Here is a 12,370-nt window from a genome sequence, read left to right on the forward strand (position 1 = left end):
GTGGAAATGAATGCAAAACACAAAGAAAGAGCAAGAAAAAGCAAAGTTAACCTTGAAAGATGTGATGCAAAATATTCTCAGTGGATATTCATTTCTAAAGAATGAGTTTCTCCCTACACAAAGATTTCTTCAGTTTTCTCCAGGCAGACTCACGCAACGACTGCATTTGTTGTTTTTCCCCCCAAACTGGGGTCAAAATGGGGGAGGGGGACGAGTCCCACTTTATACGCAGACCCCCACACAACAGCCCCTAAAGTTTCACCCTAAAATGAAAGCCCTTTTCCAAGGTAAAGAGAGAAAAACAAACAACTTCATCCTCAGAAATATCACTCCTGATGCACAAAACCAACTCAGAGCAGCAGCAGCAGGGAGGTCAGTGTCTAGGTCTGCAGCAGGGAGAGTCTGCAGACTGAGCTCGTCTCTTCATTAAAAGCAAAAAAATGAATGAAAATACGAAGGAAATTCAGTGCAAGCTTTGTGTGGGGTGTTGATATCGTAGTACAGACCTTGTAAGCAGAAGAATCCCAAAGCCAACATCGCCTCCGCTGCTGCTCTCCTGCTCCTCCCCACCGTGGGGGTCCTCCCGACTCTCCCCAGCCGGGTCTCGCTCTCTCCGGGTACATCCATGACCGTCCTCCTGCTGCTCCGGTTCTCCCCGGGTTCTCTGTCTTCTCCTGCGGGAGAGCCGCGGGGCGAATGAAGGGGAGCGTCAAAGATATCCGTGCGTCACCGCGTGCGTAAAGGTAAACCTCGCTATGTTACCTGCGCAAGTCCCAGGGGGGAACCACGGCCTGCTCACCTGGCTGCTGTAGAGACTAACCGAAGCGGGGCTCAAACATGTGGAGGACGCTCCGGTTTACAGGCCAGACGGACCCACGACTGAACGAGTCCACAGCGAAAAGCCGCGCGGAAAGTTTGAAGCGAAGTTTAATCCTCCAGATGTTTCAAAGAGCGGAGGTTTGGAGAGTTTCCAGCCCGCAGAGGTTCATCACAGCCCGGGGAGGGTGTCCGCTCTCCGCCGCGTCCTGATCCACCGAGCGCCGGTCACTTCTGTCCGCGAACACACCGAGTTACTCTCCGCCGCGTATCCAAGTTGGCTTCCTCCCACCGCTTGTGATTTTCAGCCACAGCGTCAAGTACGAAGTTTAGCACGTTACTTCCGGTAATGAGTTTCAAAATAAACGACAGAACGCTTTAGTGTGTCTCAATGTACTCCTTTTGTGTCTGAAGATTTTTTTTAGATATTTCTTTGGAATATAAAAAAAAGTATTGGCATAAAACTAACTTTTTGCTTTTTAGTTTTAGGAAAATGACTTCCTCCTGCAAAGATTATTGTCATGAAATTCATGATTTTGTCAATAAAAAGAGAGACAATAAACATCAGAAATACAAACTAAAAAGAATGCATATTAGAGGCTTTGGTAAAATTTGAGTTAAAGCACTCAGAGATTTTTTATTTTCTCAGGGGTATTTATCCTGAACTTTTCTCAGTTCCAACACTTTGAAAACCTAACATCCAGTAGTTATTTTATATCCATATGAGTATAATCAATATAAATATTTGATATAAATACTTAAATATTCAGATACAATGTACTCAACATTGTATTAAACAGTGGGGTTTTACATCATCATTTCATAAATGAATGTATAAAATTCAGAATTGTTTATTGAGAAGGGGAAAAAGTCTATCATAAGTTTCAATTTAGTCTATTTAACTTCCTGAGGGAAATTACTGCACATTTCCATTTTATTTTTTTCCTGCTTTAGTTTTGAAATCCCAATATCTTATATCCGATAATTGTTGCTTCTTTTAGATAACTTTACATCATTCCTATTCGTTCTATAGTTAAGCTTCCGGTCCGTTTACCTGAGCCTGGATAACGAAAACAACAGCGCCATCTCCTGGTGGCACATGGTCAATGCTTCGTTAGATGATGATAAATTACTTTTAGAGAGAAAACTATTTACAACATAAGAAACAAGTAGACAATTTTAAAAAAAATTATAAATAATTGAATTTAAAAAAGGAGAAGAAGAAAAAAAAACTTTCACAATTGCACAGGTAAAAATTGAGAGTATTTCCTAAGTCAAGTGTTGATGATGTTTTGACCTATGGGTCATAGATTTCTGTTTATACTTTATCTCTTTTGTATTTGGATTTTAATCAATCTAATTTCAATAGTTTTGTTTGATATTCAGTCTGGTCACTTATTCTGGTTCTCCTTTAAATGTAGCTATTGTTATCAATTAATTTGCCACTAAGTTCCATCGTTTGTTAATAAAAGCCAAAATTTGCTTTAGATAGATAGATAGATAGATAGATAGATAGATAGATAGATAGATAGATACATACATACATATATGCATACATACATACATACATACATACATACATATAAACATACATACATACACATTGTTTCCCATCAACACCCTATTAACTGTCTTTTATAGTCATTTAACAGCTGAACAGTAGCGCTCTCTTCACCCAGAATTAGGTTCTGTTACTTTTGGAGACATAAAGAAATTCAGGGCATACATTTGTAAATTTGGGTAAAATATGTCTCTAATATTTTTATAATTCAAACAGGTTTCTGTAATCTCTCCAACCACTGTTTTCTGTACTGACCAGTTTCAACTGCCAGTTTATGACCAGAAAATCTGTATTTATTGAGTGTCTGTCTCTTTAAGGGATCTTCAATAGCTGTCAAAAAATCTGCCAATCTAAATTCTCTTTTCTTTTTGCTGAGTCTGTTTGTGTAACATTAGCGCCCTCCAATGGGCAATGGGAGGAAAAACAATTTTAAAGAACTGATATGAAGATTTTTAATTTACTTTTCACTTGTACAAAACATACTTACAGAAATAAATTTGTAAGTATTTTCACAGCAGTGCATTTACAAACCAGGTCAGTAACAGTGCAGGGATTAAAAACGAAAAATAAAAATAGAGATAGATACTGTGAATTGTTCCTGCAATTAAACATTGTCTCTGAGGTACAAGCTTCCTTCATTTCCACATTTGTCAGAGTAATTGTTGAGGTTAAAGGTCCGTCTCCTTAGGGAGAATAGCTTTTATCTGACATCCACATAAAGACTTCTTTATCAAGGCTGTGCGAGTTTAACATGTAAAACAATGAAGGCATAATAGACTGTTTACAAATTGAAGTTCTTACAAAATGTTCAGATTAGATCACAAGACTACAACTAAGGAATAAATATGCTTTTGTTTGTCAAATACTGTGTTTATTTAAACTGGGAATGGTTAGGTGATAAACTTGTATTGCTTAATAAGCCACATTTAAAAAAAGAGAAAAACTTGAATAATGTGAGTAATAAAATGATGATAAAGATTTTAGAGGTTTTTCCCTGCAGCTCTTGTTGGTGTTTTTCTTGGGGGTAGACTTTGTAAAAAGATAAATGTATGACAGAGGTCAAAGGTGAGAAAGACTGACCTCCATCCTTGGCCTCCTTCATGTTCACATGCTCCATTCCTGTAAAACAAAAACACTGATATGACCAATCACAGCAGACATACTGTTTCCTAGACAAACAGAAAGTCCAAATGTTGGATGTTGATCCTAAACGTGAGCAAAGTTTCAAACTGTGAGGTAACCTTGTGTCGGAGTAATCCCAGGATGAGACACTTCTTCACAAGTCACACCAGAATGACTCAATTTGTGACATCACTTATTGGTGAATGTCTTTATAAGAGCATCATTAACTAACACCAACCAATCAGAAACATCCTGCTTTGTTCTTGATCTTTGGAGAAACATTCCAGAATTCCAGAATTTTAGCTTCCAGAACACTAAGTTCCTGAGTTCTTTGAAGGCTCTTAAAGAGACAGTTGCTAAACTGAGCTGGCAGCTCCAAACTGTCAGGGTGCACGAATAGAGGGCACCCTGAAAGAGGCCGCACCCTCCAATACGCCCCCTCCTCCTCCCCCAGGAGATGTGCGACGTTCCATTTGTACTTAGAACTCAGAATTTCCGAGTTTCGAGTGGGAACGCCTAACTGGAACGCCCCCAGGGGTCAGAATTTCCAACTTGAAAGTCGAACACCCACACAACCCCTGAATTCCCAGTGTGAAATTACCAGTTCAGGGGTAATTTTTAAGCTCATGTTAGATTCTTTTTATTTTAGAATCTCTGACTAGTTTTTGTCGCAACAAATCAGCCGTATACATAGTATTATTTGATGTGTATATACAGAAGTACTGCTGTTATGGCAAGTTTATCCGACTTGGCAACTGGAACGCCTAACTCGCAGATGACGTCATTCCCACTCCCTACTTCTCAGTTCCGAGTATAAATGGAACGCAGCAATGGACTTCTGTGGACACTGCAGTTTCTTTAAACATGGAGCTCTATGGGGACTGACTCACTGCCAGAGACACTCTAGTGGACACCCAGAGAACTGCAGTTCTAACTTTGCCTAAATCTTCAGCTCCAGGGTTGCTGCTTCACTAAACTTTTACATTTTAAACTAAGTTTTGCTTGAGATAACAGCTATTGCATTGAGGTATATTTTTTCTAAGTCCAGGGTTGCGGGTGGCTTGAGCCTTACCCAGTAGTCTAAGGGCGAGAGGCCCCGGACAGGTCACCAGTCAATCACAGGGCTGACACATATACAAGAAAGCAGCAGTTGCATATAGGGTATTAACTGGGACTACTTGGGGCAAGTCATCTTTGCAGTATGTAAAAAGCAATTTTTGGTCTGTTTGAATATTGTTTTTACTTTAGCTTTTTGTATTTTATATATTTTGTATATTCTTAAATCATGTTATTTATTTGTGTATTTTTATTCCACCTATCATTTGAGCTAGAGAAACTTTTTTGTGGTAAAGATTTTTAAAGATGCACCAAAATCTGACATTTTTACATGGGATTCTACTGGAATTGACCTTCTTTGGTAACACCCTCTAGTGGTCACTGAAAAAGCTGCAATTTTTTTGGCTCAATTTCCTAATTCTGTTTTATAAACAACAGTGAATGCAAAAAAAAAAAAAAAACTTTTAGAGTTGATGAAAGTAATTTAGGCTCACATTTATCGTTTTTCCGTTTTGATGCTTAGCTTGGCCAGAAAACATGTCAGTGATGTTAGTTCAGTTGAAATGAACAGTACAAGTGTAAGCTTGTTGTGTTAAATATGGATGTGTATGGCTCTATTTCTCAGCCTGAAAGGCAGTCAATCCTCTTCAACCCTCCTCAGCCTTATTTCTGCTCTCTGGGGATCAGTTTTTTGGTGGGAAGCGCCATCACAGGGTTAAAGGTACAGTACTGTGCGTCAGCTGATACGTAACGTCACGTAATGTGCGCTGGAGAGTGTGATGGGGGCGTGTCTGGTCCTCCGCCGCTGCTCCGCTTCCTGCGCGCTGCAGCTCTCCACAAACGGCTCTTTCTCACCGCGGATCATGTGCCTCTCTCTGCGACTCTCTGAGGAAGTCCGCCTCGATTTCTCCTCCCTGAGTTTCTCCTCTTCCTCCACTTGACAGCCCGCTCTTCCTCCATCTTTCCTCCGCGGCTGTCATCGCAAAGAGGACCGGGAGGGTGGATCAGTGAAGCCGGCGAAGAGCGGAGAACAGCGGCGCAGCCTCCCTGCTCCCTCCTCCTCCTCCTGCGGCCGGACGGAGCAGCTCATGGAGGCCCCGGCGGAGGAGAAGGAGCCGTTCATGGATAAGTCCCTGCCTCTGCCCACCCTGAGCCCGGCTGTGCCCCCTTACGTCACTCTGGGCCTGACGGTGGTCTACACCGTCTTCTACTCCCTCCTCTTCATCTTCGTGTACGTGCAGCTCTGGCTCGTCCTCCGGTACCGACACAAGCGGTTCAGCTATCAGACCGTGTTCCTGTCGCTGTGCCTACTGTGGTCGGCCCTTCGCACCCTCCTCTTCTCCTTCTACTTCAGGAACTTTGTGACGGCCAACACTCTGGGCCCTTTCCCCTTCTGGCTGCTCTACTGCTTCCCGGTCTGCCTGCAGTTCTTCACGCTCAGCCTCATGAACCTGTACTTTGCACAGGTGAGTTCTCCCAAGCTGATGCAGGGACAGGTTTTCTTTGAAAAACAAGCTGGAACACTATGTATTATGGATATTAAAGCCGAATGTGGTGGATATTTTGTTGCACAAAGACAACAGCTGCAAATGGAAAAACTGCTAGTTTATCACCTGCACTCCTCTACTTCAGAGCCATGCTGTTGTTGACTGTACAGAATGCGGTTGGCCTTGCAGAGGTAATTACTTTGTGTTCACATATGATGGTAATTGAAGTTACCTTGAGCCGCAGTGACACAACCGAGTGGAAACCGTTTGATTTTAACATTTGGTATGTTGTCTTTAAGCTAGTTTAAATAAAAAATACCATCTAAATAATTTGCAAGCTATCAAAAATTGTATTTGTTAAACTTTTACCAAGGTTTCAAATTTTAATTTATTTTTAACTATTGTTTACTTTATAGTAGAAAATATATGTTTGTTTGTTTGTTTGTTTTTTTCAGCTTTCATGTATTACTATTATTTGGCTTAAAGGTGCAGTGTGTAGGAGTTGGCAGCATCACTGAACAGAAACAGTGAAAATGGGATAAAATGGTTCTAAATGAATATAAAGCATGCTATTAATACAAAATACTTTGACAGGAGGCAAAAACCAGAAGAAATAGTCAAGCTTGTATTCAGAGTTCGAAAATGTCCTTATGTGACAAAACTTCCCAATTGGGACTTGCACTGTTAAAAGCAACTGTGCTGTTTGAGCTAAATGACTCTTTAATGACACAGTAACTTAATTTGAAGACACAAAGCACAGGGGTTGGTAAAGGTGAACTTTAGTGTTTATCTACATGTATGAGCTATTTCTTGACGTCCTGTACCTCTATCAGAGGTTATCCAGAGTCAAAGTGTCTCTGTTTTTTTTGTGGTGTAAAATCTGATTATTGAGTCCAGAGAGGTCGTCTGGAGATTGCAGACGTTTGTTGTTTTCCTCTCAGTTCCCTCAGAGTTTGTTTGGACTGTACTTACTAAATCAATACAGTAACCCTCCTGACCTCAGGTGGTTTAGAGAAAGGTGAAATAGCTCAGAGAGGGTTACTGTAAAACAATCTTCTCTGCCTGAAAAACAGGAAAATACTCCCAGTTAAATCTTCTTATCAAACAAACGGGACTAGATCTTGAATTTGATACTGACCATGTGACCTTTAGTCTATATCTTCAAAATATTTAGTATGAACACCAAAGAAAGTAATGTTAGCCTAATTCCTAAGCATTTAACAAACAAGTTGGCCAAGATACTTCAAAGCAACTTAGACTCAACATTAAAAGTCATAGATTTGATAATTACCTTGTTATTTAAGGCATACAAATTTAGTGATAACACAAATGATTAATATGTTGTAGAAATCCCCAAATCTGTCAATAAACTGATCAAAATGCACCATTCTAAAAACAGCACCAGATTTACATGAGATCTGGTTTGCTGAAATGATGAGGTCATCGCATAAGCATCTCCCAACTGCTTCATGACACCTAGGAGGGGCAGGGACTCAAACACTAAGGTTTACCTATACCTCTGCCCCAAACAGGCCTCCAGAGGACTGGCCAATCAGAAGGAAGGGGGTTTGTGGGGCGGGGAGCCTTAAAGAGAGAGCAGCAAAAACGTGTTTCAGACAGAGGCTGAAATAAGGGTTTTCTAAGACACCAGGGAAAAAAAATAAGAATTTTCAAAGCTGTAAATTATGTGAAGATACTACGGGAACACCTGAGGGACAGAATAAAGCCAAAGAAAAAAGAACACAATACCCCCTCTTAAAGGACTTCAAAAAGGCAAGGAAAGATGCTTATTCAAAGTCACTATTAAAAGTAAAAAAGTAAAATATTTTTCACTGAAATACAACCAAAGCTAAAAAGTTTTACCCAAAAAGTTTCTTGAACTTTCCTGGAAGTTAATCCTGAAAAAATGAAACAGTCATCATTATGAAATCATCAGCTTTCAAGATATAAGAAGAAAAGAGGAACTAATAAAAAAAACTCCAAAGTGATGAAATGCATAGAAAATCAAAGTCTGTCATCGCTTTGTGCTCTTAGTAAGTTCACATTCAGAGAGTGTATCTCTGTCTAGTCTCCAGCTTTAGATCAGTTTAACATAAAAAGCTTCTCTGTCGTCTCCTTGAAAATAACTCTAGATGAATCCTGTTCTGTTGTTTTGCTGCTGATTTGAGTCTCGGTATGAAGCTGGCGCTGTGACAGACGGTTAAACGTGTCTACGCTCCGTGTGATTACTGCTCATCATAACCTCAGCTGGTTCCAAAAGAGAACTTCCTGTTTGAGAGCAGCGTGTTGTTTGAAGCAGAGAAAGCAGAAGTGAAAACTGTTTGTTCAAACAGCGTGACACATTGACATGACGCACTTTGATTTCTCTCCACAGGTTGTTTTTAAGGCCAAGTCCAAATACGCACCTGAGCTCCTGAGATACAGGTAAGACCAGTTTATGCCCCGGATCAGGTGGATCAGCTGTGCAATAAAAGAGGGCTAAGCAGGCCTCAGAGAAGATCTTCTTTATTCATTGATATTAAATATATAGTTTGTTTCTAATGCACCGCACTCTGGCATCTTCTTTCTCAGGCTGCCCCTGTACCTCTTCTTCCTCTTCATCAGTCTGCTCTTCCTCGTGGTGAACCTGGTTTGTGCTCTGCTGGTGAAAACGTCCTCGGCTGAAGTCCACACCATCGTGCTCATCAGGGTCGCCATCAACGACACGCTCTTTGTCCTGTGTGCCGTTTCCCTCTCCGTGTGTCTTTACAAGATCGCCAAGATGTCTCTGGCTAACATTTACCTGGAGTCAAAGGTGAGAAAGCGCCTCAGTGTCATGGAGGAGAGATTTAATTTTCTCTTACGTGTGTCTGATCTGTTGGTTCTGTTTCTGTGCAGGGGACATCGGTCTGTCAGGTGACAGTGATCGGAGCCACTGTAATCCTCCTGTACGCATCACGAGCTTGCTATAACCTGGTCGTCCTGGCCCTCTCCAACAAGAGCATCAACTCATTCGACTACGACTGGTACAATGTGTCAGACCAGGTGAGCCTCCACTTCCTAAAGTTGTACGAACAAAGTTGAGTTTTTACGAATAATTCAAACAGTGTGCAGTAACTTTGAGTGTTTTCTCTGTTCTTGTGATTAAGCAGTTAAATTCTATGAAAGTAAAAGTGAAATGTTTGTTTACAGGCGGACCTACAGTCGACTCTCGGGGACACAGGTTACATCGTCTTTGGAGTGGTCCTCTTTGTGTGGGAGCTTCTACCAACATCTCTCGTAGTTTTCTTCTTCAGAGTCCGACAGCCAAACCAGGACAGGGTGAGTGTTGTTCTGTTAATCCTAATATCTGCTTCTTTCAGGGGTCGTATTGGTCCCAGTTCTTCTGGGGCGATTGCCATTTGAGTTTGGTGTTTTTCTGCCTCTGCATCTGTCTGCCCCAGCACACCTCAGTTACCGCTGCCCCCACTCACCGTATTTCCTGCTCTATCCACTGTCCTCTCCTACCTGATTAAGGGCATAAAAGACCAAAAAAATACATGAAAAGGAAAAAATGTTTGTTTTCAAGGGATCACTGGGCAGTCTTATGATTTCAGGCCACTGGAAACAGTGTTAGATATTCACTACGACGCATAACTGGTGGTTGCTTTTGCAAGCAGTTATAATTGTTTATTTGATCATCCTGCAGAGCGGCTCTGGGATTCCTGGTCATGTCTTCTCCTCAAGGTCGTACTTCTTCGACAACCCGAGGCGCTATGACAGCGACGATGACTTGGCGTGGAGCGTCATGCCTCAGAACATCCAGGCCAGGTAAACACATGAAGACAATAAGACCTGAACACCTCTAAAAGAGCAGCTACAGAGGTCAAACAGTGTCACTTCTTAGGATATTGAACAGTTCCTACGATGCTGATAAAAATGTCACTTGCCCGTATGTGTCGACTCACTCCTGTACTGCTCTAAAGTTCCCTTTAAATCCTTGTATTTGTACATCTCTATCTCACGTTTTGACCTCATCTTCCTCCAGTTTGGCAGCTGACAGCTACGAGTGGGGGAGTCAGAGCAGCGGGATCAGCGCCTACATTGGCGGAGACGACAGTTATGTTCCGGCTCCTCCGGAGCAGCTGGGACATTACTGACAAGTGTTCATGCTCCTGCTCACCTGTGGACCTCTTCTTTTCTACCTGTATATTTTTGCACAGTCTCTCTTAGCGTCAGAGGCACATCGGGCTGATCTCAGCCTCCACTTCAAACATTCAGTTTTTATTTCCCATAGAAAAACTAACAGACTCCTCTCTGCCAGTATGTACAGTCCACTGATGAGACTTCATTTGCACAAATGTGTACAAAGTTCTCCTTTAACTTTGTCCCCTCTCAAACATTTTAACTGTATAGTTATTTAATACTGCTAATATATTTCCTGACTTTTGTAAAATGTACTGTACTTCTATTTTATGTACTGTCGTTCTTTTTCATACAGATTTTTTTACTTAGAGGCAACTCATTAATTCATATTAAAAAAGTGAAACATGCTGTAGGAAGTGGACGGATGTTTTATTTCTACCTTTACCAAAGAGTATGTAGGGACACTATGAGCCCCAGAGTTAGCTGACTTTAGGAGGAAAGCTTTTTAAGCTAATGCAGTTAATGCACAGGTTAGTACGAAAGATGAAAACAGCCATGGTTTTTCTTTTTTTGTTATGCACCGTTTTCTTGTGATAACTTATTATCTTGACATTACAAAGATTGTAATCTTATTGATATTTGATATTGATTTCAACCTACAAGAGCTGCCACGAAAGGCCACTGGCTGTCGCTGTAGACTACAAGTAAGTCACACTTCACTTTATTTACTCTGCTGGGTTTGTTTGGGGGCTGCTGGATTGTAGACGTAAGGCTGACAAACTCCTATCTATACAGCTTCTAAGGTAACATAAATGTAGGCTAACATCAACTTTGAAATATCATGTGAAACATAATTAAATGTTGATTTATTTATGAGAAAACTCTTTGTTATGCAGAGCTAATGAAAAAATATTTCATTATCACGAAAAAAACAATCTTTAACTTAAGATAACGTGATTGGCGAGAGGTTAGAAACGGCTTTACGGCATTTTTAAAGACGACTGACAGCTGCTGTTCTTGTGCACTTCTTTTTCGGTATGAGTAAAATAAGTCTGAGAAAATCTGAGTGGAGCCAGGAACAAAAAATATTAAAGTTTCTCCCTCTAGAGTCCCTCATAGTCTCTACTGCGCAGACTCTGGCTGCACAATGGTAGCACTTGTGGTGGGGGTATTTTGGCTTCAAAACTGAACAAGGGTAAAAGGCAAAGCAACGCTGTCCATTCTACATACAGTCTATGTTTGGACAAAGTTAACTGTTAAGAATCATTATTTATATGACATAAGTCTTTTATTAAGTATATGGGTAGATTTCCTTGTATAACATGTTTTGTTTGGTAAATTATTTCAGGTCTGAACTTTTTCATTAAAATGTGAAACTTTGTGCAGATCAACTGTTTTCAGCATCCTACTGGGATCAGGATAATCCTGATTTCTTGGACTGAAGGTGTCCCAATCCTTCTTAGAAGGTTTTCCTCACTCCAAAGGTTTGACTCGGATCAAACTAAAAAGTAGATTACGCAAACTAATTCAGTTTAAGAACCTTCTTTCTTCTGAACAACAAGTTTTTTTCTAAATTCAACCAAGCGGCAACCTCTGGTCTAAAAATATGAGGCAACACAGAAGTATTAAAATCTGCACTTCATGGAGCGTCCACTTGAGGCTGGCTGTAGGCACAGGCTAGAAACCATGTACACCAAGCCAAAAAAGAAGAAGAAGACAATTTCACAACACTTTTACAACCTGGTACAAAAATGACTTTAGTCTGAAGGTAGTTCCCTTTTCAGTTTTTTTTTGTTTGTTTGTTTGTTTGTTTTCAGTTTAGAAGATATAAAGACTGTGAGTTAATCCAATCAGAAACACTGTATAGCAGCTCACCCCAGACCAGGATAGATGAATACAGACATATTTTAATGACTGATTCAAAAAAATGTACAATAACTTGGAAACTTTTCTCAGCTTTGAGGGTGAAGAAGCTTAATTCAGACAAAGTCAAAGTGAAGTGTTTGTTTTTCAGGCAGACTTACTATGGTGGCCCTGAAGTGCAAACCACAACAGCAAATAACTAAACAGAAATGCAAATAACTAAACACAATGACATTAAGCTACCAGCTCAGTTGACTAGACAAGATGGAGGATTTGATTGGACAAATGCACCATTCATTATTTGACCAGGAAGTTATTCGGTGTGTGTTGCAGGAATGATTTATTTTCATGTTTTGTACAT

At 40.5% G+C, this 12,370-nt stretch overlaps 2 protein-coding genes across 4 annotated transcripts in view; one reads left to right on the forward strand and one right to left on the reverse strand.

Moving 5' to 3' along the window:
- The window catches only part of ptk7b (protein tyrosine kinase 7b), a 91,724-nt gene extending 88,230 nt beyond the window's left edge, over positions 1–3,494 (reverse strand). The window contains exons 1-2 of one of the 3 annotated variants that reach the window (XM_074675477.1): positions 800–1,128; positions 507–674 (exon numbers count right to left, since the gene is read on the reverse strand). In XM_074675477.1, coding sequence (XP_074531578.1) covers positions 507–627 — 121 coding nt within the window. In that variant the 5' untranslated portion in view covers positions 628–674; positions 800–1,128. Of the gene's footprint in view, positions 1–506; positions 675–762; positions 1,129–3,457 lie in introns of those variants that run through there. The other 2 variants (XM_074675475.1, XM_074675478.1) reach the window with 2 other exon arrangements.
- Positions 3,495–5,326: 1,832 nt separating this feature from the next.
- gpr137ba (G protein-coupled receptor 137Ba) lies at positions 5,327–10,560 on the forward strand. The gene is made up of 7 exons (XM_074675479.1): positions 5,327–6,021; positions 8,417–8,466; positions 8,614–8,836; positions 8,920–9,066; positions 9,214–9,342; positions 9,710–9,831; positions 10,049–10,560. Exons 1-7 carry the CDS (start codon positions 5,644–5,646, stop codon positions 10,158–10,160), a joined length of 1,161 nt encoding a protein of 386 aa, XP_074531580.1. The 5' UTR covers positions 5,327–5,643; the 3' UTR covers positions 10,161–10,560.
- Positions 10,561–12,370: the final 1,810 nt, after the last annotated feature.

Source organism: Halichoeres trimaculatus, unplaced genomic scaffold (genome assembly GCF_033239565.1).
Source record: "Halichoeres trimaculatus isolate MK-OKI-2021-1 unplaced genomic scaffold, fHalTri1.1 fHalTri1_scaffold_8, whole genome shotgun sequence".
Taxonomy (NCBI): domain Eukaryota; kingdom Metazoa; phylum Chordata; class Actinopteri; order Labriformes; family Labridae; genus Halichoeres; species Halichoeres trimaculatus.

Bases quoted from the DNA above. Each gene is read 5' to 3' on its own strand.
- gpr137ba (XM_074675479.1), top strand. From the start codon at position 5,644: ATGGAGGCCCCGGCGGAGGAGAAGGAGCCGTTCATGGATAAGTCCCTG. The intron at 8,467-8,613 runs GTAAGACCAGTT...CTTCTTTCTCAG, and splicing joins CCTGAGCTCCTGAGATACAG to GCTGCCCCTGTACCTCTTCT. The intron at 9,343-9,709 runs GTGAGTGTTGTT...ATCATCCTGCAG, and splicing joins GACAGCCAAACCAGGACAGG to AGCGGCTCTGGGATTCCTGG.